The sequence below is a fragment of the Palaemon carinicauda genome, chromosome 22, assembly GCF_036898095.1.
Source record: "Palaemon carinicauda isolate YSFRI2023 chromosome 22, ASM3689809v2, whole genome shotgun sequence".
NCBI classification, from domain to species: Eukaryota; Metazoa; Arthropoda; class Malacostraca; order Decapoda; family Palaemonidae; genus Palaemon; species Palaemon carinicauda.
In genome coordinates this window covers 113,080,304-113,106,603 of record NC_090746.1, presented here as the reverse complement: position 1 = coordinate 113,106,603, position 26,300 = coordinate 113,080,304, and the positions used below count along the sequence as shown (strand labels likewise).

The following is a 26,300-nucleotide window of genomic DNA, read 5'->3' as shown; positions in this document are numbered from 1 at the left end:
AAGACAAAAAATATATGCTCATAGAAATAATCTGAAATAGGCTTAAAGAATTCACAAAGCACGAAAGTGCAAAAGAAGGGAGCCACTCACTGAATAAGGTAAAATCTTTTGACTAAAAGATGTGTAAGGCAATATGTAAAGGAACAAAGGTATACTCAATGCAACAAGAAAGGGTTGATAGGAGAATGAACCTGGTTTTAAACAGATTCCCCAAACTCTTGCCATGTTTCCAGATCACCAGCTCCCCCCCTCTCTCTCTCTCCCTCTCTCTCTCTCTCTCTCTCTCTCTCTCTGGGGGGGGGGGGGGGGTTGAAGTAGAAGGCAAGCTGTTGATCTGTGGAAAAGTAGCATAAGTGTGGAATTTGTTTGAAACCAGGTGCCCTCCCCTACAGTAGAGGCCCTATTTGGCTGACTCGAGTATAGCTAGTGCTTTAAAAGTTTTGAGTTTTGAAATGGAAAGTGACACGAGGAAGATAGAGAATAGCTACTGTGTGAGCTAATGGGGCTTAAATCTTGAGACTGAAATAATCAATAGGTAACTTACATGCTTAAGGAGAGAGGAAAACTTTTTATTCAATATACATCCAGTTCGATGACTTGACCTCAATGTAAGTCAGTGTACCTCATCAAGAGTTGGTTGGAGCAACCGACAAAAAGTTCCCAAATTACATCTGGGACAATTATACAAATGTACAGTGAGGACCACATTAACTCCAGTAGATTCTTTGATTCTGAACCTGTTTCCTGTTCTCAGTAGATTCTTTAGAACTAACTTGAAATTAACAAGGTATTTTTCAATTTTTTATTAAGACTGCAGAGTTCTTATCTCTGAAATTAGCTTATTATCTGCAAGTTAGAAAGATGATGTTCTTTTAGCACATGTTGGAGAATTGGTAATGTTACTCCATTTTGTAAATGTTTGTGATAGCTCAAGTACTGCTGATTACTGCCAAATTCTCTTAACTCCCGTATTATCTAAAGTTTTTGAAGGACATTTGGAAAAACTTCTAAAAATAGGTTTTCTGAAGGTAATCATCTGTTCCTTAGTTTGCAATTTGGCTTTCGTAAAGGCCTTGGAGCATATGATGCCCTTCTAGCAATGTCCAATGCTATACAGAAATCCCTTGAAAGTAGTCAGAAAGTTAATATGATTGCCCTTGATTTTAGTGTTGCCTTTGACAATGTTAATCATGAGGCCCTCTTATTCAAACTCAAATAGTTGGGAGAGGGGTGGCCTTTTCTTAGCATTATTATTGAATTTTGAAGTAAAATTGCAAAGAGTTTTTATTGATGGGCACCATAGTGATTATAGGAATATCTGTTGGTGTTCCCCAGGGTAATATTCTTGGCCCATTACTTTTCATACTATATACACATGACATGTGGTTTGACCTAGAAAACTAGCTTGTTGCATATGCAGATTATGCTACTCTTTGCATCAATTCCATCTCCTGAATGGAGATCTATGATTGCTGAATCCCTTAATAGATAGCTAGCTAAAATTAGTGTATGGTGCAAAGTTGAATCCTAACAAAACTCAGTGTGATTGTAAATAGTTCGAGGACCGTGGCTCTTCAATTTTCGGATCTCGGCATTGATAATGTTTCTTTAACTGTATGACTTGAAATTTTAAGTCTGATTCTTGACGGCAAATTTACTTAAGAAACCTATTTGGTTTGTTTCTTCTTCAGTTGCACAAGAAAATAGACTTATGGAGAGTCTTTTAAAGCCTTTCATCAATTATTTTTTTTAGGGATTGTGGAAATTCCTCTACAGCACCAATATCAGCAGTAGGAGCTTCTCCTCAAATTTAATATTCTGCATATTGAAGTGTTTGAACCTATTGAACCATTCATGACTTGCAGCAAATGAAGTCTTTTTGTCGGGGTATTTTGTTACACAATCCCTCAAAGACTTTGGCTTCTCTTGATTTAACTTTTTTTTCTTTCTACTAAAAGGGATATTGCAGGTACATTATGCCACTCTTCATGTTTATAATAGTTTTCAATGACCGAACCTTTGGTTAATTTAGTCTTTATAAATGATAGTGGTGAACACTGTTTTCTTATCCAGGCCTACAGTATGCTCAATATTAATTGTGTTTTCACCCTTTTAATATCTTTATAATGTCCAATTTATTACTTCAACAAATACATACAACAGCACAATAAACACAAACATTCAAGGTACTTAGGCAGTTGTAGGACTTCCTTCTTAAAAGCTGTGCATTTGTTATTTTTTTTCTAATATGTAACAGTACCTTTTCATCAGCAGGGATTGAAGCCAAACAATATTTTATACTTTTTTTTTTAAATCTTATTGTATAGTGATTAATAGTATTTGGCTAATATTAAAGGGTTAACCTTTATTAACTACACATTCGTTTAATAGTTTTCAATATTAAACTTACCCGATAATCATGTAGCTGTCAACTCCGTTGCCCGACAGAATTCTATGGAGGGATACGCCAGCTATCACAATACTAGAAGGGGGTGTACTTACCAGCGCCACCTGTGGCCAGGTACTCAAGTACTTCTTGTTGACACCTCCTCAATTATTCCTCTGTCGTGCTTCCGGCAAGACGTTCTGGGATACGCTTATGATCTTCGAGTTTGTTCACGGCTAATTGGTGAAGTATTCTCTCAGATTTCGGCTGTCGCATTACTGGAAACCTTCTTATATTAGCTAGATAGCTTTTATATAGTCCTGATTAACGGTTAACGATCTTTTGCTTGATTTTGGAAACCCCTTTGGCTAACTCTTTGGATTCAAGATGTCTGACATTTCGCAAGCCCCCTCCCATAGACGATGTAGGTCTTGCAATAGGCGTATTCCGAAGGCCTCGGTAGATCCTCACACCGCTTGTTCTGACTGTAGGGACAGGCCCTGTCAGTTAGAAAATCGATGTGAGGAATGCGCCGGACTTTCGGAACTGGAATTTGTCCGTCTTTTAAAATATTCATCTAAGTTAGAGAGAGGTAGAGTTAGGAGGAGTTCTTCTCACTCTTCACTGTTTTCCTCACCTCATGATCCCCTACCTTTTCCTACCCCTGTAGTGGCTACCCCCGAACCTACTGTTTGCCCTCCGCCTGATATGTCTGTTGTTTTGCGTGCTATTCAGGCCTTAGGCGATAAAGTAGAGTCAGTGGTAAGTGACCATAAGTCTCTGATGGCCGAAGTTAAGGAACTTAAGGTCAAGAGTGCAGTGGGTGGAGTTAGTGCCAGTGCTGTGACGAGTGCTAGTGTCAGTGCAGTGCCAAGTGCTAGTGTCAGTGCCAGTGTGGTGCGTGAGGATTCTTCTGTGCGAGCCAGTCGTCCTCCCAGTCCGGGACCTCTTGCAAGCTCCCATGCCCAGGGGAGAAGCAATGTCGAAGGGCATAAGGGTTCGGCAGGCCTTGTTAGGCGCACAGAAGTTTCCTCGGTGGTTGCGGGCGTGTCTTCCAAAGACCGTCACTCCCACCCGCAGACGATTGAGCCCGTCTTTTTCTCGTCCGCTGATCATCTGTCAGGGAAGAAACGTTGGTCTCAGGTCTCGAGACCACTTAAACGCAGAGTCCAGTCCGCGAGTGCTCAGCCAGGTTGCAGTCATTGGCTCAGCTCTGACTCGCCGCAGTCATCTGTCGACTGCACTCCGCCCAAGAGGAGTAAGGTTCTGCCACAACAGAGCTCGACTGTCGACCCTAAGTGGACTCTACTACAGTCCATGCAAGCACAGCTTTCGGACTTGATGCGTGAGTGTCGGGCTGAGAGTGTTGCTCCTCCGCCTCCGCCTACACTCCCTCCGCCTGCGCTTGCTCCGCCTGATCGCAGTACCGCCTGCCAGGCGTACGATGTTGAGCCACGGTCTGAGTTTGCTGTTCCCAGTGGTGTTCAGCCTCCGCCTTCTTTAAGGCAACCTTTGCTATGGGATCAGGAGGATTATACCTCTCTTCCTCCGCCTCCCTTTGCTGCTCCACCAGTGGTGCAACTCTTGGCTGAGGTACAACAACCTCTCCCGTCCATGAGTCAGTCTCCTCAGCTCTCGCTGCAGCGAGCTCAACCATCCACAAGGCAAGCTCCACTACACCTTGGCCTTGCGCCTCAGGAGCCTCAGCTTGCGAGACATTTACCTTGTTCTGCGCAGCCTCAACCTCATCACGCTCCGCTCACACCACAGGAACAGGAACTTGCTACTCCGCTTCCACCAACCGCTCAGCAAGCGCAATCCTTGGGTTCAACCGCTCATGCTAGGAGTCAGCCTCCTCCACCCATGCGCCTTCCTTCTGCTTCGTCTGCTATTCAGCCTTTGCAGTCTGAGCCTCAGGTTCTCCCTCAACAGTTACTTGAAGAGGAAACCACTACTATTGTTCCTACTCGTTCTGACTCTGCTGTTCAGCATTCTTGTCCGATACCTTCGCTACACTCTGGTGATGAGGCGTCTGATGATGAGGAGGCACACCTGGATCCCTCATCAGACTTGGATGAATCCAAGCCTTCTCCACAGTCTATTGACTTTCGTAAGGTCTTGGTTCTGCTTAGGGAGGTTTACCCAGACCACTTTGTCTCTGCTATTCCCCGCTCTCCGCCATCTGAGTTTTCGCTGGGCATACAACAAGCTAAGTCCTCCTATACTAAGCTAGTCCTAGCAAGGTCCTCTAAGAGAGCATTAAGGATCTTAGGGGAGTGGCTGCAGTCTAAGCAACACCTAGGCAAGACTTCTTTCATGTTCCCGCCGACCAAGCTCACTTCGAAAGCGAGCGTTTGGTATGCCACAGGAGAAGCACCAGGCTTGGGAGTACCTGCCTCTGCCCAGGCTGACTTCTCAAGTCTGGTGGACTCGCCTCGGAGAACTGCAATGAGGCGCTCTAAGGTTTGCTGGACCTTCTCAGACCTTGATCACTTACTGAAAGGACTGTTTAGAGCATTTGAGATGTTCAACTTTCTTGACTGGTGCCTGGGGGCCCTCAGCAAGAAGACCTCTCCTGCGGACAAGGATTCTGCCATGCTATTAATGTCCTGCATGGATAAGGCCATTAGGGATGGATCTGGTGAGCTTGCGTCGATGTTTGTATCAGGGGTTTTGAAGAAAAGGGAACAGCTGTGTACCTTCCTTTCCTCCAGCATTACACCTTGCCAAAGGTCACAACTCCTTTTTGCTCCGCTCTCGAAGTTCCTCTTCCCTGAAGAGCTGGTTAAGGACTTGTCTGCTGCCCTGATACAAAAGGACACACACGATCTTGTAGCCTCATCGGCTCGTAAGTCTAAGGTTACTACCTCAGTCCCCAAGACTTATCGCTCACCAGTGGCTGATACCCCTGCGACGAGGTTCATACCGCCCTTTCGTGGTAGAGCCCCCAGCCGAGGAAGCTCCCGTCCAGACTCTTTCAGGAGCAAGTCCAGGAAAGGCTCCAGGACATCTAAAGGTAAACACTGACTCTCCGCATCTCCAGACAGCAGTAGGAGCCAGGCTCAAGATCTTCTGGCGAGCCTGGGAGAAGAGAGGTGCAGACGCCCAGTCTGTCAGTTGGCTGAGGAACGGTTACAGGATTCCATTCTGCCTCAAACCACCTCTGACCACATCACCTATCAACCTCTCTCCCAACTACAAAGAAGAGGACAAGAGGCTAGCATTGCACCAGGAGGTGTCGCTACTTGTGCAGAAGAAGGCAGTGGTTATAGTCCGGGACCATCAATCCCCGGGCTTCTACAACCGTCTCTTTCTTGTGGCCAAGAAGACAGGAGGTTGGAGACCGGTGCTGGACGTCAGCGCGCTCAACGCGTATGTCACCAAGCAGACGTTCACGATGGAGACGACGAAGTCGGTCTTAGCAGCGGTCAGGCAGGAGGACTGGATGGTCTCGTTGGACTTGAAAGATGCCTACTTTCACGTTCCTATTCATCCAGACTCCCAACCTTTCCTGAGATTCGTTTTCGGAAAGGTTGTCTACCAATTCCAAGCCCTGTGTTTTGGCCTAAGCACAGCTCCTATGGTTTTTACTCATCTGATGAGGAATATAGCAAAATTCCTACACTTATCGGACATCAGAGCCTCCCTCTACTTGGACGACTGGCTGTTGAGAGCCTCCACGAGTCGTCGCTGTCTGGAGAATCTCAATTGGACTTTAGACTTAATCAGAGAACTGGGTCTATTAGTCAACATAGAAAAGTCTCAACTCATTCCCTCCCAATCCATTGTGTACCTGGGAATGGAGATTCGGAGTCAGGTTTTTCGGGCTTTTCCTTCGGCCCCCAGGATAAGCCAAGCCCTAGAGTGCATCATGAGCATGCTGAAGAGGAGCAGTTGCTCGGTGAGACAGTGGATGAGTCTCACAGGGACCCTTTCATCACTGGCCCTGTTCGTCGAGCTAGGGAGACTCCACCTCCGCCCTCTTCAATTCCATCTTGCAGCTCATTGGGACAAGGGTTCGACTCTCGAAGCAGTCTCTATCCCAATCACCCAAGAGATGAAGACCACTCTCCTGTGGTGGAAGCACAACCTCCTTCTCAGGGAGGGTCTATCGTTGGCTATTCAGACCCCCAATCTTCATCTCTTCTCAGATGCATCGGACTCGGGCTGGGGTGCGACCTTGAACGGACGGGAATGCTCGGGAACGTGGAACGAAGAACAGGGATTACTCCACATCAACTGCAAGGAGCTACTAGCAGTTCATTTAGCCCTGTTGAACTTCAAGTCCCTCCTGCTAGGCAAAGTGGTGGAGGTGAACTCAGACAATACCACAGCCTTGGCTTACATCTCCAAGCAAGGAGGGACCCATTCGAGGAGCCTATACGAGATCGCAAGGGACCTCCTCATTTGGTCAAGAGGTCTAAACCTCACTCTGGTCACGAGGTTCATTCAGGGCGATATGAACGTCTCAGCAGATCGCCTAAACAGAAGGAATCAGGTCATTCCCACGGAATGGACCCTCCACAAGAGTGTGTGCAACAGACTTTGGACCTTGTGGGGTCAACCTTCCATAGATCTGTTTGCCACCTCCATAACCAAGAGACTTCCGCTGTACTGTTCCCCTGTTCCAGACCCTGCAGCAGTTCATGTGGATGCTTTTCTACTGAACTGGTCCCATCTCGACCTGTACGCATTCCCACCGTTCAAGATAATAAACAAAGTTCTGCAGAAATTCCTCTCGCACGAAGGGACACGGCTGACGCTGGTTGCTCCCCTTTGGCCTGCAAGAGAATGGTTCACAGAGGTACTTCAATGGCTAGTCGACATCCCCAGGACTCTACCTCTAAGAGTGGACCTTCTACGTCAACCTCACGTAGACAGGTTGCACCCAAACCTCCACGCTCTTCGGCTGACTGCCTTCAGACTGTCGAAAGATTCGCTAGAGCTAGAGGCTTTTCGAAGGAGGCAGCCAGTGCGATTGCCAGAGCGAGAAGGGTTTCCACTCGTAGAGTCTACCAGTCTAAGTGGGAGGTCTTCCGAAGCTGGTGTAGAGCCAATTCAATATCCTCTACCAATACCTCTGTGACCCAAATAGCTGACTTCCTTCTACATCTTAGGAATGAGAGATCCCTTTCAGCCCCTACGATTAAAGGATATAGGAGTATGTTGGCTTCAGTTCTCCGCCACAGAGGTTTGGACCTTTCTTCCAACAAGGACCTTCAAGACATTCTTAAGTCTTTTGAGACGTCTAAAGAGCGTCGTCTATCCACTCCAGGCTGGAACCTAGACGTAGTCTTAAGGTTCCTTATGTCTCCTAGGTTCGAACCTCTCCAGTCAGCTTCCTTCAAGGACCTTACCCTCAAGACTCTCTTTCTCGTCTGCCTTGCAACAGCTAAGAGAGTCAGTGAGGTTCATGCCTTCAGCAAGAACATTGGTTTCACGACCGAATCTGCAACATGTTCTTTTCAGCTTGGATTCCTAGCAAAGAACGAACTTCCTTCACGTCCTTGGCCTAGATCGTTTGAAATACCTAGCCTCTCCAACATGGTAGGTAACGAACTAGAGAGAGTTCTTTGCCCTGTCAGAGCTCTCAAATTTTATCTTAAGAGGTCTAAACCTCTTCGAGGACAGTCAGAAGCCTTATGGTGTGCCATCAAGAAACCTTCGAGGCCCATGTCCAAGAATGGGGTTTCATATTATATAAGGCTTCTGATTAGAGAAGCCCACTCTCACTTAAAGGAGGAAGACCTTGCATTGCTGAAGGTAAGGACCCACGAAGTAAGAGCCGTAGCTACTTCGATGGCCTTTAATAAAAACCGTTCTCTGCAGAGCATAATGGATGCAACCTATTGGAGGAGCAAGTCAGTGTTTGCATCATTTTATCTGAAAGATGTCCAGTCTCTTTACGAGAACTGCTACACCCTGGGACCATTCGTAGCAGCGAGTGCAGTAGTAGGTGAGGGCTCAGCCACTACATTCCCTTAATCCCATAACCTTTTTTAACCTTTCTCTTGAATGCTTTTATTGTTGTTTTTATGGTTGTTACGGTAGGCTAAGAAGCCTTCCGCATCCTTTTGATTTGGCGGGTGGTCTATTCATTCTTGAGAAGCGCCTGGGTTAGAGGTTTTGTAGAGGTCCTTTAGTAGGGGTTGCAACCCCATATACTTTGGCACCTTTGGGTTGATTCAGCCTCCAAGAGGAACGCTGCGCTCAGTAAGGAAGACGAACTTAAAAAAGAGGCAGAGTAACGGTTCAATTCGACTTCCTTACCAGGTACTTATTATTTCATTGTTATTTGAGATAACTGTTATATGAAATATGGGATACTTAGCTATCCTTTAATCTTGTACACTGGTTTTCACCCACCCCCCTGGGTGTGAATCAGCTACATGATTATCGGGTAAGTTTAATATTGAAAAATGTTATTTTTATTAGTAAAATAAATTTTTGAATATACTTACCCGATAATCATGATTTAATCGACCCTCCCTTCCTCCCCAGAGAGAACCAGTGGACCGAGGAATAATTGAGGAGGTGTCAACAAGAAGTACTTGAGTACCTGGCCACAGGTGGCGCTGGTAAGTACACCCCCTTCTAGTATTGTGATAGCTGGCGTATCCCTCCATAGAATTCTGTCGGGCAACGGAGTTGACAGCTACATGATTATCGGGTAAGTATATTCAAAAATTTATTTTACTAATAAAAATAACATATTTCATAAATGTTCTTCAATACCAATAGTTAATATAACAATTTCTAATAACTCACTCTTGTAATAAATAGCACTGTACTAGTTAACCCATATTTAGGCTTCTTAGAAAATATACATTGGATTAAAGGTCATTCAGGGCAGGACACCAGCCATCCGTTGATACTACCGCTTGAGTGTTGGTGGGTCCTTTGACTGGCCAGACAGTATTACATTGGATCCCTCTCTCCGGTTACGGCTCATTTCATGCTTGAGTGTTGGTGGGTCCTTTGACTGGCCAGACAGTTTTACATTGGATCCCTCTCTCTGGTTACGACTCATTTCATTTTTGCCGACACATGCACAGAATAGTCTGGCCTATTCTTTACTCATTCTCCTCTTTCCTAGTACACTTCACAACACTGAAATTACCAAACAATTTATCTTCTCTCAGGAGGTTAACTACTGCACTCTAATTGTTCAGTGGGTACTTTCCTTTTGGCATTGGTAGAAGACACTTTGGCCATGGTAAGCAGCTCTTCTAGAAGGACACTCCAAAATCAAACCATTGTTCTCTAGTCTTGGGTAGTGCCATTGCCTCTGTACCATGGCCTTCCACTGTCTTGGATTAAAGTTCTCTTGCTCTAAGGTACACTGGGGCACACTGTTCTATCTTATTTTCTCTTTTTTTTATAAGTAAAGGAAACATCAAATTTAATGTTTGTGCTGTTCTTGAAATATTTTATTTTGATTGTATTACTTGTAATGTATTCATTTCCTTGTTTCCTTTCTGTACTGAGCTGTTTTTTCATGTTGGAGCCCTTGGGCTTATAGTATCTTGCTTTTCCAACTAGGGTGGTAGCTTAGCTTATAATAATGATAATAATAATAATACAGTATAAATAATAATAATCTAAATAATACAGTATTCTATATGTTTGTGTCATAAGAAGTGAGGAAGTAAAAGTAGAACCAAAGACAGTACAGGATGATAAAACACCCAAATGTACAACTGGAATTTAGTGCAGTAATTAGAAGTAAAGAAATTAAGTCTGTTACTCTGAAATATCACTTTTTTATGACTTAATTTAAATTAGTTGTGTATTTTAAGACTTTTTGTCAGTGTGCTAGAGATTTTATTTTGATATCTCTATTTCATTTCCTTGAACAGAATTGTGTGATAAATAACTTACTAAGCATTGTAAATGCGGGTGAAGTGAATTGCTCTAAAGAAGAATTTTTGTTTTTCTAATATAAAGATAGAAACTAGGCACATCTTACTGGGAATATATCATAGATAACTGGTTAAAGTTAGCAACCGGTTTATAGGTACTTTAATTTGTGTACCCTGAAGCTCCATGTTCATTAGCTGTGTTACTTGGTGGTCTATCAGAAATAACATTCCTCTTGAGCTTTAATGCATCCCTCTCAGAGATGGAAAATAATAAAAAGTGCTTTATAAATTTGCATGTTGAACTATTATATTAGTATTTGTCTTGATATTCTGTGAATTATATTATGTAGACTTTGAAAAACAGATGTACAGAAGAGATTTGGTATTGATATTACTGTATAAGAAAACTCTCGCTTGTATTATGCAAGAATGCAAAATTAGCTCTCAATGGTTTTCAGAGCTCCTTCCCTATCTTATTTCCTGTCTAATGTTTAGCAGTGTGTAAAGTGAGGAAGAAAAATCCTTAGTCCTTATATAAGATACAAGGGAATTTTCTTAAAATCATTTTAACAACGCACGTGTATGAAAACGCTCGAAGGGCTTCACCGTAAGGATTGTGCATTCTCCTGTTTTAAGAATATTCCCCTAAAGTTGATACAGTACTGCTTAGTGGTTTTATTTATAATTGTATCATTTTAGTTTATTCCTTCTGTATATTTCCATGTTGGTTTATAATGATATACAGTATATTTTTTTAATCTTTTTATGGTCTTTAAAGAAAGTCCACAAATAAGAAGTACTGTAAAGGAGTTGATATCATGACAGTACCTTTAAGGGACCAATGCTTTCTTAGATTTTTCATTATTAGTAAGTAATTAGGAGTTTGCAGTTAGTCTTTAGTCAAATAATTGGTTGGTTAGAGAGGAATTCATTTGATCATTATTCACGTCTAGAGTCAGCAACTGGGATTGCATTCATGGCATATTACTAACTTTAAACTTGTTGGCTTGTTAAGACTTTTTATAACCGCACTTTGTGGTGATGAGTGTTCCTTAGAGCACTGGAAATACTAACCACTAATATTTTGGTCGGTTAATTTTTCGTGATACTCTGCTACCTATGCTGTACATTATTTATTTTTTTATTTTTTTCTTAGTTTTTATGTATTGCATGGTTGTTGTACTATCTGCATTGTTTTTGATAATTTGTGGTTATTATTCTTAACATTTTATTTTATTTACTAGGTTAATCATCATATACCCATGATCAATGCATCAGAATAGTATTTGTAAAGTGAAATGCAAAAATTGTTTGAAATTAAAATCTCACTGAAAAAGTATTTGTAAAAGGGAACTATTTTGATTATATTATTTATTATATTTGATCCTACAGAGGTGTGTATGCAAGAAAGGGAAGGAGGCCCTTGCCGAGGGAATTTCATACGCTGGTACTTCAATCCTGCAACACAAACCTGTAAAGATTTTGCATATGGAGGCTGTAGGGGTAACCGTAACAACTTTGAAAGCTACGATGAGTGTATGCAAATGTGTGATATGAATGGTAAGTAAATTATAAAACTAATTTATTAGAGTTCATTGATTTTCTATTTATACCCATTCTAATTGTGTTAACCTTTTTGTAGTGAAGATAATGATAGTTGTTCATTGCATTTTATAGGAAACGCTGTATATCAAATCCGGATGGCTACTTTCTTGAAAATGTCGCTTTTTATTAACTCTCCTTTGTTTGTGCTTTCTGAAGTTCTCTTCATCTTATGCAGTTGTAAATTATTTAGCCCTGTCCTTTATAAGAATTCCTTGTCAGCATTTACCAGTTTTTACTACAAATATCAAAATTTAGTTGATAATTATTTATTGAATCACCAAAGTTGAATGAGCTGTGAGTATCTCAGACCTTTTACATCAACAGTATTTTGTTAAGTATTCTAAGCTTTACCTTTGGTACACTGGTAAGAATTCTGGGTAAAGGACCAGAAAACATTATTTTTATCAACCCTTAGATGTTCAAATTCCCTCTCTCTCGACATTGTTTATATCTTTTACCTAAACTAAAAAAAAAAAAAAATTGTTCTGGCACTAATACAAACCATATGCTATTTATAGGGGATATTACTATCAGCGAAGCTGAATATGAGCCTTAAGAATTTTAGCGAGGGTTAACCACCAACCTGCTAGTTAGCCAGGGGTGGCAAGTAGTCTACTACGCCACTCACTCACACACCTGGGCTGAGTAACCACTTGCGCTTTTGGCTCGGTGGAGAAGGGACGTTGCCACTCTCCTCATCCATTTTTTACCTGCCATTGTTGACTTAATTGTTATTGAACCTTTTCTTCTGTGTTTGTGTTTCATCCTTAACTATCCTTGTGTGGACTTGTCCGAGACCTGAGGGCCGTTCCTGCGGGACTCTGTTGAGACTTATCCGCATTTGTTGTGTCCGTCCTGCCGAGGGCGGCATTGTGATCAGGACAGCACCTGCCCAGAATGCCGGGAGGGGTTTGCCTCTCAGTGAGAGAGGTTTGGGTGCCGGCACAAGAAGTCCAAGAGAGATTCGTCACCTTCAGGGTCTTCCTCGAAGTCTAAGAAACCTCTCTTCTTTCTTGACTCCTTGATCTCTTCCCGAAGCTCCTGTTTGATCAATCTCCACCGGTGAACAATCTAGTAGAAGCATAGAATAGCTAATACCAGGTCAACTAAAAGGTTCGAGGAACAGGACTGTTTCCCCTAGAGAAGCAGTTCTGCCCCTCCCCTCGAGTGGAACCTTCTCTTTCTCTGATGTATTGTAGCGTTGGCCATCGTTGGGTATAACCGGTACCCCGAGGCGTTGCTAGAACTCCTTAAACTTGGTGCCGGGACGAAGCATACACCGGCTTTCTTTGAAGTGGTGCCCTTGTCATCGTCGAGTGGTGCAGCGTGATCCCGGAGTGTCTTCTCTACCTTGACCTCCAAAGAGTCCCACCCCTCGCTTTTGTCTGCTGCCTCTGCTGTTGCCGTTGCCGAAGACTGTGCTCCCCCCTCATGCTGAGCCAACTCTTCCGTCAGAGGTGGAGCAAAGTCCAAGGCAGGTGTCTCCTGTGGGTGGGCATCTATATCGTCTGAGAGTGAGGTCCCTCCCCCAGACACCCTCTTTGAAGGTTGTAATGGTTCAAAGGCCACTCATGAATGACAGGGGCAAGGGACAGTGACATCACCCTCTCCACCCAAGATAGACCAAGAAGGGCCAGGCAATGGCTGCCGATGACTCAGCAGATAGACCTATAGGTTCCCCCAAACCCCTCATCCTTAGCTCACAAGTATGGTGAGGTTGCAGTGAACAAAGAAACTAACGAGTTTGAGCGGGACTCAAACCCTGTCTGGTATTCACCAGTCAGGGACGTTACCACATCGGTCACCAAGTTCCAAAGAACTTCAGATGCCATCGTGCCTCTTCTCTGACACCTCTCCCTCCGGAGCATGTCTCCTCTGCTGAGGAGTTTCGCCGCCGCCAATGATCTCCCAGAGAGAGTAGTCCTCGACTCTCTGGACTTTCCCCTTCTTCTTTCAGGAGACGTCTCTTCTGTTCCTTCGTGGACCAACGATCTTCTCCCTCGCCCGCTAGACATTCACCTTTGGCGTCTTGTCATTTGCCAGCTGCTCGTCACTCATCACCCTGTGACCGTCCCTTGTTGCCTCGCGGTAGTCATTCTTCATGTAGGAATCGTCACTCGTCACCTCGTGACTATCACTCTTTACCTCTTCTCTCTCCAACTTGAGATCGTCCTCGGCTGTCTCGCCATCAACCAGCATGTACTTGCCACTCCTGGCTTCTCTGGACTTTAGACTCGCCGATCGCCAGTCGCTCGTCACTCTCTGGCTGCTCGTCGTTCGCCAGTGCACAGGCGTTCATCCTCGGGCCATTCACAGACTTCTCAGCGCTGGCCTGCTCGCCGTTTGCCAGCTCCTTGTTCATCAGTACATTGGTGTTTGCCAGCTCCTCATCATTCACCGGTACTTCGGTGTTCGCCAGCTCCTCCTCGTTCTCCTAGATCCTCTGCTTTGCCTTGTCACCTTTCGGCCCGCAAGTGCCAATCGCCAGGACTGCATTGTCACTTGCCAAAGTATGATAGTCGCTCTTCTCACAGGTCAGCTCGTGATGCCACTCGCCAGCTCAGGACACTCAACCAACACTTGATTGCCACAGAGACGACTCCTGTTATCCTTCCCTAGAGAGTTCTCTCCCACATCAGCGATCTCCACTCGGCCAAGAGGAGCCTCCTGTTAACAGGTATAATCCTGAGCCTTCGTGCCACTGAGAGACTAGGGCCAGGACAGTTGTATAATTAAGTGATTTGGTAATAAGATTAAATTTAAGGAAAACAATTTGGAGATTCGAGTTTCAAACATTAGTCGAGACATTTTATATAAAGAACTAGACTGCAGATTAGTCTTAAGAGTATTAAGTTTATTATTTAAAAATCATAAATGACCTATTTTTCCACTTAACTGGTGACCCACCTCCATCAGAGTATGGGAGTCAGCAATATGAACATCAGGGGAAGTTCATAGAAATAATTGAATTTTGGTAAAATGTGATATTTCTTTACTCTCCTCATGTTCAGTACATGCCCCCCCCCCCCTTCCTCACTACTGACTAGTGGTGTCAAGGGGATAGAGAATACTGTAGTTTAAACTTCTAGACTGAAAGACAAAGATGGTACGACATACCCGAGCAGTAGTTATTATTATTATTATTATTATTATTATTATTATTACTACCAGGTAAGCTACAACCCTAGTTGGAAAAGCAAGATGCTATAAGCCCAAGGGCTCCAACAGGTAAAAATAGCCCAGTGAGGAAAGAAATAAGGAAGTAAACAAGTTTAAGAAGTAATGAACAATTAAAATAAAATATTTTAAAAACAGTAACATCAAAACAGATATTTCATACATAAACTAAAAAAAAAAAGACTCATGTCAGCCTGTTCAGCATAATACTGTTTGCGGCAAGTTTTAACTTTTGAAGTTCTACCAATTCAAGTACCTGATTAGGAAGATCATTCCACAACTTGGTCACATCTGGAATAAAACTTTTAGAATATTGTATAGTATTGAGACCATGATGGAGAAGGCCTGACTATTAGAATTAACGGCATGCCTGGTATTACTGATGTGTAATACAGTAGAGGTCTAAGCTTATTAGAAGGAAAGAATTTTTGTTCTTTGGGATTAAACGTTGACATAAACAAAGTTTTGAGAGAAACAATATGAACATTAGGCGAGTAAAGAAATAAAACATTTTATAATCAAAATTCCACTTTTCTCTTCCTATACCTTTTTTTTGTGTAGAAAGTTTTTTTTTTCAAATTTTTCTGTGAATCAAAATGAAACATTCTAAAAAATTACTCATCAGAACATATTTGTACTGTGAATTTTTTGTTTTGCATATTCCAAAATTTTTTTTGATAAACTAATATAGTGCATTCAGTATGAAATAGCTACTGTACTACATTTATTTGTAAAGTTTATGCATTGTTTTTATAAGCACTCACAACTAAATCTGTCTTTTACATTTGCAGCCCAGCCAGGCAGTATCCCCGACATTGAGTAAGTATACAAAAAGTATTGCTTACAAATATTTCAATTGAGTGTTGTTAATACTGTAGTTTTAATATCAGAGATATTTTCAAGCTGTTGGGTAATTTTTCTGTTAAAAGTACTGTACAATCTATTACTTTGCAAGATATTATTGCTAATAGAGCAGAATGACTAATACTTTAATCACTAATCATTGATTACCTGTGGTTAAGAAAGAAGAACAGTTGCCAGTATACAATACCCACTGTTTCAATCGAGAGTCGATTATTTTCTGCTTTGCCTCTTTACTCTCCTTTTCTTCATTCCGTTCTTGAACATCTTTACCTACAGTCAATGGCTTGTCTTTATTTATGAAAAGTATCAATATTCAAATGCACAAAATTCCAGCTAGCACTGTCGTGTGTTTTAAAAGCATATAAACACAGATTTCTGACAAGCAAATACATAAATAAGTATTATTCATTTCACCACTAGGGGTTATGGATATTGATTTTAGTCTAGTTTTAGGAATTTCAGGAGCATACACTTTCGAAATATATGCTGTAATATTGTATAAAGATCATTATGTAATATACTGTACAATAAAGTACAGTATACTACTGTATATAGTTCTATACCTATTAATCCCTTCAAGTAGAGTTATACATGCTGTACTGTGAACTTTATGGGCTGTGCTATTTCCCTTCAGCATTAGGCAGAAATGAGGACTGCTAAGTTACCGTTAAACAGAAAGTCTCATATTCTCATTAGCCAGTCTGACTTTTAATAAATCCTCTGTTACAGTATGCAAGACATAATTGAGCAAGATGTATATAATTCACCAAGGTTTCCCTAGCTCCTATATCACCATTAGGGTAGTCCACTCTTTTTTTATATGTAGCTCCCACCCAAATGTTTGATTAGATCAGTGTGATTAACTGTTCTTAATAAATACAGCCCCTGCCTTGACTTGTCTAAACCTTGATTATGCAGTCACATCAAGGTTTTCAGCTTCTTTTGAAAAGACCTCTATCATTGTAAGAGTTTGCTGGCTGTGTTTCATGGCTAATGGTACTTTATAAACTTTGTCTGGATAAGAGCCAGGATGTGGGGTTGCCAATTGTTAGATTAAATCATTTTGTTGCCATATATGCCAACATGTAATTTTCTACATGATTCATGGGGACTACATGCATGTTAATAGACATCAGCTATGAAACACTGTCATAGCTCATATCTATGGCAATAGACATACAGTGTCAAGTTAGGCTTAAGCCAGTAACTGATTTTTTAAAAATTGATGCTATTGCCACACTGTCAGTGTTATACTGTAATGCCATTACAGTATAACTGAAAAATTTCCAAAATGCTTCTCTCTTAGGCCTCAGAACCACAGTAAACAAGCCATCAACTGGATTTTACCAGATAAAGTTCTTTAAACTACCCAGGGGTGTAAAAATTGAGTCGAAATATTCATAAAAAATCCATCGGTATAAATTTTTGTCATGTATATTAATGCAGTCAGGTTTGGCCATATTTGGTTATTAACAAAACTAATATTCACACAGTGACAACACTTGCATGAACATTAAGATAAGACATGTTTGAAAAAATATGAAATTGCATTCTACCCATTAGTTTTGTACTAATCTATAATCTTTTGTTTATAGACTTGGTCCCAGTGCACTTATTGGAGAAAAAATTGATTGTATGGTAACAAATTGGTCAGAATGGTCTCCATGCTCAGCAACTTGCGGCAGGGGTAGAAGAGAAAAGATAAGAATGATAAAGGTAAGTGTTGGATGGCTACCAATAACACACTGCTAATCTGAAATTTAAAAATGTTGCCGTTAGTACTTTCTCTATTATCACTGGGGCAAATATTGCCTGACCTATAGTTACGGAGCCACCATCTCCACAAAAGTTAAAAACAAGTTCAGGGTAGAAGTTTAATAGTGAAAAAGATAACTAATAACACAAATCCACCCAGACATTTTATACAGGAAATAGAATAAAGAATTGTTCCATATGAATTTATTGTAAGTCACTTTATTAATGATAATAACCAAAACATGATTTCATATACTGTTATTATTATTATTATTATATATATATATATATATATATATATATATATATATATATATATATATATATATGTATATGTATATGTATGTATGTATGTATGTATGTATATATATATATATATGTGTGTGTGTATGTGTGTGTGTGTATATATGTGTGTGTGTGTGTGTGTGTGTGTGTGTGTGTGTGTGTGTGTGTGTAAGGTACTAAAATTAGAAGCTTGTGAAAAAAAATTGTACAATTCCATGCGATTAAACTGGTACTCGTGATCTTTAAACAGAAGCTATATTGATGAAGGGTACAGATTTGGATTACTTTTGGTCAGTTAAACAAATTTTTCATAATTTGTGGGATAAGTTTCCCTTAATTTATGTATACAGCAGATACAACTACATTATGAATTACTGTAATGTACAGTATTCTGTATATTCCTTCTGTTTTTAACTAGATTAGAAACTATCTTCTTTATTATTAACCAATATTACATTAGAAATGCAAGAGTATTAGTAACAAAACAAAGTTCTGAAAGATTAGGTCACTTACAAAAATATCTCTATAAATGAAATTAATGAAATAAATTTGTGACCCTGAAAAGGTCAGTTTCTCAAATTAAAGTCTAGGGCTCATTCTTGATCTGCAGGATAAATCTCTGAAAGTGAAACAAAGTAATTATGAATGAGACTCCTACAATTTAGAATGTGAATTTTAATACGTATAATTGTCAGCTTTAATACAGAATTGAAGTGTAGCTAAGAAAGAGTATTTAGATAATATTCATATCCTGTTGTAATCATGTTAACTATTTCTGGCAACTACTATTGAAAGACGATTAACTTAAAATTCTATAGCAGGAAACGGATAGTCTTTTTTTTATTTTTTGCTATTTCTGAGCCAATAATAGGGGAACACAAAAGGATGTTTCATTCTTTTGACAAAACAGAAGAGAGTGAATTGTCAATTTATGATATAGTATTTTATTTAATAAAAATTTTATTTTATTTTCCAGGTTCACCCTCAGAATAATGGAAAAAGATGTCCAAGAAAGCTTAGGAAGACAAAGAAGTGCAATGAACCAAAATGCAGTAAGATATAATTTTGAAATTTAATAGTAAATTTTGTCCTTTCAGGATTAAGTGAATAGCTATTCTGGAGTGGATGGTAGTAAAGGTTTTTTCATGGATTATTCTTCTCTCATCTGTTGTGCTGATCTTCATTTGTTCCCTTTGGTCTCTTCCCACCTATCAGTTCAGCTTATCCAACTTTACAAACTTCTGTTTTTAGTCTCGCTTAAGAACAAATTACTTAAAAAAAGAAAAAAAAACTTATCCATTCTGAGACAGTAGAAATGTAATGCTCTTGATTACTTTATCCTCTCACATGCATATCTGCCATCCATTGCCATGTCATTTAAAACCCCATAATCTGATCTTCATATTGTGCTTGAAGGGTTATATTTTATATGACAAAATTTGATCAACGCAAGGATTTTTACTCCTTCAGTAATTACATGAGCTTTCAGCATTGATTAAGCATACTTTGTGATACATAAATTAAATCGTGGATATTTTTGGACTACGTATTATCTATACTTCTATTGAACAGTACTGTATACAATATATGCGTACATAAATTGAACAATTGTATTTGTAAACAAGCCAAATTAAGGAGTAACTATAAGATGATTTTGAATTATATCTTGAAACAGAAAATATAAAACACACAAGCTCTATCTGTCATATTCCACATGAGTTTACTTGGAAAATATTTTAAATTTTCAGTTGTATGCAGAATAAATTTTCTCATTCTGCTCCTGCTCCTATTTTAATATATTCTGTATTTTGATACGAAGATGATGGATACAACGGCCTCAAGAGCATGAGTTTACGACGAGATGAGCATTTTGAACCCGATGACCATTACAAGCCAAAGGAGCATCATTCTCGATCACATTATGAAAATTATGAAGAGTACATTGCTCCTGCCCTTTTCAATCCACCACCCATGGAAGATCTACATGGTCCAGAAACTTATGGAGGCCATATTTATTTACATGGGTCTCCTGAAGATCATTTTGATGATGGCGCAAAGGTCAGTGCATAGCATACTTTTATTTTAAAAGCAATATTTTTACAATTTTAGAATCTATGATATCAGTACTGTATTTATATAAATAAATTATTTTTGTCTGTGAAAGTCTAATAAATAATGCATAAAATACTGTACTTTAATGCAAAGAGGAGCAGGTTGTTTAATATTTCTTTATAGGTTTTGTTCTTTACGACAAAGTTGATTATTACTTGCATAATGTACAGTGTTATTTTGATACCTTTTGGTAATTTATGTATTATAGTGTTAACATCCTTATATTTTCTCATATCTTAGGCAGATATACAAATCAAAATTTTAATACAGGTAATACTGTAAAATTTATTATATTCTCCTGTTCTTCATAATGCTTCAATCTCTCAAAGCCTGGTTTTAGTGACATACCTGTATACCCAAAAACTAAAAATTTCCTGTTTTCTTTCCTCTCATTGGGCTTGGGTCTCTAGTACAGTATTGAGATAATCAAGTGCATAACAAACCATATTCTAGAGTTGGGTTTGCCGTAGCCCATTTGTTTTTTCAGTATCAAAGTTTAATCTAAATCTCTCTCCTCTTGACAGGGGTGGAGAATGTATACAGTACGAAAATGAAGTGAATATGAAAATAAATAATTTTTTATCAAAATTATATTTATTCTTATCAATCTCCCCTTATAATGATAATGCTGTTTTCCATACACTGATGGAAAGGGTAAATGAATGCCCAACACTATTTTCAAGAGAAAAACTAATACTGGCTGCTATGAATGTTTTCAAAGACAGTTTTTATATAATGAACCCTAATTTCAAGTTTCACCTGAATTAGATCCAATTATCTGGTTGCCAGTGACTAAACTTTTAACAAGAAATTCAAAATTCTAACCCCAGAAAAAAAATAGCTAGTATTTACCTAATATGTTTAGTCCTGTCAAAATAACGTTTATCATCCCACACAGGATAAGAAAACCTATTTTCTGATACATTACTAAAACTCTTTCAAAAGGGAATATGAAAAAATTGAGGCATGTTTTTCGCCTTAAAATCAGGTTTATCGCAGAATGTAAGTAAAAGATTAAATCATTCCTTAATATCCAAAACCTGCATTACATGTAAGAGTTTTTGCTCAAATACATTCAGCTGATACAAAAGCTAACATAGAAGATGAAATGTCCCACCTGTGAGATCCTTAACAAAAAGATCTTTCAAGGTTCAAAATTGACAGTTTCCTTTCATGGAAAAGAAAATGTTAAAAATGAATAAAATTTTTATCAGGTTATGTCACTAAACCATTCCGTAGTTTGCAACAACAAATCCATTACCTTAGATATAAATTTTTAGTAGACTATCTCTTGGAGCATAAAAAGGTGGTCCAAGATGATTGATTTTAAAAGGTGGTCTGAGAAGGTTGATTTTGAAGGGCCATCTCCTTGAACAATCTTGACAACCCAAGCCACTGATCTATGATACCAGAACCCCCGCACTGTTTGCAGACACACTAACACTAGAAGTTCTTAATTTTTAAGGACATTCCTTGGGATAATTGATGGCGATCCTCTTGCCAATTCAGTAGTTGAAATTTCAATTGCTTTACTAGAATACAGATTTTGAGAAGATGGGGGAATCCCTAGTTACAATCGGATTGCGATGATTTGGAAAGGAACTATGGTCGTCATCATTCCCAATCACTTTTCCAAATTGACCAGGACTCCTAACCTCTCAATCAACTTGAGTGGGCACGTTTGTACGCAAATTCTTTATATCGAAATGTTCAAATACAGGCTTTTGTCCAGGTACAAAATAACCGATTCCAAGAAACCTTATCCATTTTGAAACGAGTGCCATCACCCAGGTTAAGATTTGGGTATCTTGTTGTGCGATCAAAACACAGGAACTTTAATTTGCAAACTTTTGATCTATTCACAGATTGAAGCATATTCCTTGAGTTTAATGAAAATGAATGTAAAATACAAATCTGTTGTCTCTCAAAATCTCCATCTTTTTCTCTTGATGCCCACTGGGACTGTTAAAGGGCATTTTTTTTTTTTTTTTACAAAAACCTGTTGTAAAAATCCCAGGGATGGATCATAAACTTATTTTAAAATTCTTCCTTATGATAATTGTAATACAGGTATCAAATTTTAAATGAAATTTGCTATTTTTCCCCTTCCCTGTGTTGTATATTAAAACAGAGTACCTTGCTTCTCGTAAGTCCTGCTATAAATGGGGATGTCCTAAGATTCGGGTAATAAAAGTTTGCGGCAGACATAAGCAACTTTTATTTGTTTTTGATCTATTAGAATTCAGACTTTAAGGATGCTATCTTTGATTGTCTTCTTGCCATTATTGCTAAGATACAAGATGATGATAGAAAGGGCTCTTGTTTTTGTTGGTGTTTTCAACGCTCACCATAGGGAGTGGTTATATTCTGCGTCGCCTACTGATGGTCATGGCTTAAGAGCTTTGGAATTTGTTTCAGAGTTAAGCTGTGAGATAACAAGTGAAGCTACTCACAGGTCTGGTAACTGCTTGGACCTAAGTATACAATGACTCCCTTGGTATCATTACAAGGTTGGTACTCCAGTTGGAACGTCTGATCGTGCCTTAATTTCATTAGTAATTGTCGGCTTTGAATAGCAGGATGCTATAAGCCCAGGGGCTCCCATAGAGAAAAATAACTCGGCAAGCAAAGGAAATAAGTAAACAGATAGAATAGTGTGGCCGAGTGTACCCTCAAGAAAGAGAACTCTACCCAAGACAGTGGAAGACCATGGTACAGAGGCTATGGAACTAACCAAGACTAGAGAACAAGGGTTTGATTTTGGGTCTCCCATATACATGCTGAGTCTGTGCATTACTCATTGGTAATTTTGTTATATGCAATTTACTTAGCCTTTAACAGGAATGTTCTTGGAGACCTCACAGCTCATTATTCTCATAAAGGTATTTACCTTTAAGATTAGCCACCATTTTCCCCCACCAGTACCAGCTATCACAGTATCACTATATCCTGGCATCAGGAAAAAACATGGATAGCTGGGACAGCCAGCACTTTTGTCCTATGCAATAAAGCATTTTGATTTGGGCCTTCAGTGCGTTTACAGAACCTTTTCTCTTTTGTAACATAATTGAATAATCCTTTAATTTTTGGTGACTATGGTTGGTCATCTTTTTTTCTAAGTTTACCAAGAAACTGTTAACTCACATTTGATTAGATTGTTACTTTATTAAATTTTCATTTCATTTCACTAAGCCATATCTGACAACAATTTTTTACTTTTAGGATGACTGTGTGATGGGAGAATGGGGACCATGGTCTCCTTGCACACATTCTTGTGGCCAAGCTTTACAGCAACGTTCTAGAACCATTATAGTTTCTCCAAGAAATGGAGGTATCCCGTGTGGAGATCGCCTTGAACGCCGCTACTGCACACTTCCACCTTGCCAGCCTATTAGGTATTTATTGTACTATTTTGTTTTAAATCAGCTTTGTGTTCATGGATAAGCAACCAACAATTGTCCTATCTTTTCTGTATATACCGTAGATTTAATATAATAACGTGCTTCAGATATTTATCATCACATTGTAGTCTTTTAGATCTACTGTATATATAATTACAGTATATTTTTTTTCTAAGATAAAAAATAATCTTTTAGGGCTTTTCGTTTAATTTTACGGAACTTTGCCTTTTTTTGCCCAAGGATCAAATCAGTGGACACTGCACTTAATTTTAAAATTTGTTATTAGGAGTAGCATCATCAAAAGTAGTCTTATCAATTTTTTTTTATTTTTTACTATGCCCTTTCTTTCATAACTCTTGGATCCAAAGTATTCATGATGTACATATGTCAGAAATTATAAATCAAATATAAGCTATAGTGCGTTATATAAGCTTTAGTGTGTACTGTACAATATTTATTTCCTAATTTTTTAAAATTGAAGACAGCTGAAAAGAGCGTACAGCATGCTGAACCTTTTTAATATTGACTAGTAATATTAGCAAAAATATCAAGAGAATATTCAAATGCAAAGAAGGGTTTTTCAAGTTTTTTTTTTTAATGTATCAAGTGTGAAGCTGTTAGAGATGCCAATTTTCTTTTTTTATATTCATTTATGCTTTTGTTTTTATTCTATATCACATCATATAAGGTTTCATGTACAGTACAGTAAAATGAAGTGAATTTGTTAATTGTATAATTGCATGTTACTATATTAATAATGGCATGGTAATATTTCTTTTATATTAGTTTATTGTTTAGATTTTCTTGTTAATGCTTTTAGGTTTAGTAAAAAAAGAAAAAAAAGCTTTGCTTATTATTTATTGTTAGTGCTGTTTACATGTCTTAGAGGCTTCTTATTCTTGGGTTTCAACGTTAGCTAATTTTTGCAGGTCTAATAGCTGGGGTATTCAGTATAAGAGATCTTGGAGAAATCCTGATGATTACTGAAGATGAAATCAAGTAAGTTGTAGAATGATCCAGATGAGGATGATTAATATTTTCTTGCTTAAAAAATCTGGGGAATTTGATTTAGTTAAATTACTTGCATTGTTCACTAGCTTTGCTGTCTTACAAGTACTTATCTGATAAATTCCTATCTCCCTTTTGAATGCCACTGAATGACTGAATGAATGCTTCAGGCTAGAGAGACTACTAGTTGCTACCCAATTTTTCTCCATATACCTGTTCATCAGTCTTTACCTAAATTTATAGTATGCAGAGTGATAGTACATACTCAAGCTATATTTAACAAAGGTTTCTGTAATTTTCAAAAAAAATGTATATGACAATTATAATACAGTATTACATTTCCCAAATCAAGTAGGCTTCGCTGATTTGAACAACGTAAGGCATTGTCTGAAAACAATATTTAAAACTAAGAAATAGGCTAAGTTTGTAATATTACATAAAGATAGAATGCTTTAAAATTATTCATACTAATTGACCTATTCTAGGAGTATAACACAAAGAAATGTTCATAGTACTTCCGGTATTATGCATTTGCTTATCAAGGTTAATATCATCCATGTGAACACCGACAGATTTTAGCTTATTGTGCATGTTGGGCATTTTAAATACTTATGCTAAAATTAACTGCATGGCAGCGGTAGTCACAAACTCGCAAAAACAAATAAATTTGTGGCAAGTGTATCAAAGAAGTAATTGTATCAAGGGATCTTTAATATTCAATAACCCCTGTCAGTTGAATGCGTCTAAAGATTTAATGAGATTGAAAAACGCAAACCAGACAATAGCAAGGTTAAGTAAAATTTGGAAATCAAATCGCCTGAAATTACATATAAAAGTCAGGTTATATATGTTTAATGAGATCTGTTTTTCTGTAAGGACATGATTCGGGGAATGACAATGAAACAAGATCCAACAGATTTTGTACTTTTGAGAACAAAGCCCTCAGAATATAGAGTTAAAATAGGACAGGACAGGATTAGAAATGAACCCAAGATATTACTTGTGCCATGTGTGGGAGAGATCCTGGAGGGGTAGATGGAGATGGTTTGGGTATGCCCTTTGCACTTCCCAAAAGATTAGTTAACCAAGCTTCCATCTGGGCTCCACAAGGCACTAGAAGAGTTGGAAGACCCAGGCCTACAGGGTTGAGGACTATGAAGTGTGAAGTAGATGGTGAATGGAGAAGTATGAAATTGAAAGCTCAAGATAGAGACAAATGGCAAAATTTAACTGAGGCCCTTGCATTAGTAGGTGTAGGAGATGATGATGAAAGATTTACTTAGTAATTAGTAAACTCATATGAAATTAAGACTTCTGCCATGCTTGCTAGCTTCTAACTACCATGCTTGTTGTTTTGTGCATGCAAAATATTTGTACTTATAATTGCTTTGCATTCCTATCACATTTAGTTTGCATTTTAATCTGTGGCAAACAATTTTTTGTTGTCTATTTCAGATTCATTTTCACATTTGAAAGAATGATATGGATATTGAGATAAATCTCTATGCCATTATGCATTGTCCATGATTTTTTTTTTAAGGGATCTCAACTGGCATTTAATTTACTTTTTAATACTACAGTACTTCATTATCATAATTAATTTTTTATGCCATCAATGCAGACTGTCTCAATTACTATACTGTATTTTACATTCCATGCTCTGGAGATGCCGACACATTGTGACTTGGACAAAATACTTTATACCCCAAAACAGGCAATATTTCAAAATTTCTTGCTTTAAATTTTGCAATTGCCTTGTATTTAATATAAATTACCTTAAGATAATTTATGTATCCCTGAATCCTCAAAACCTGCCAAAATTTCAACCACAATGGCAACACTACT

General features: G+C 38.9%; 1 protein-coding gene across 2 annotated transcripts in view; it reads left to right on the top strand.

Moving 5' to 3' along the window:
• LOC137616699 (spondin-1-like) overlaps positions 1-26,300 on the top strand; it is a 1,052,831-nt gene that overhangs the window by 1,014,990 nt on the left and 11,541 nt on the right. The window contains exons 14-20 of one of the 2 annotated variants that reach the window (XM_068346693.1): positions 11,641-11,808; positions 15,822-15,849; positions 17,490-17,610; positions 18,911-18,986; positions 19,754-19,992; positions 23,269-23,441; positions 24,377-24,446. In XM_068346693.1, coding sequence (XP_068202794.1) covers positions 11,641-11,808; positions 15,822-15,849; positions 17,490-17,610; positions 18,911-18,986; positions 19,754-19,992; positions 23,269-23,441; positions 24,377-24,434 — 863 coding nt within the window. In that variant the 3' untranslated portion in view covers positions 24,435-24,446. The remainder of the gene's footprint in view (positions 1-11,640; positions 11,809-15,821; positions 15,850-17,489; positions 17,611-18,910; positions 18,987-19,753; positions 19,993-23,268; positions 23,442-24,376; positions 24,447-26,300) is intronic. The other variant, XM_068346694.1, reaches the window with a different exon arrangement.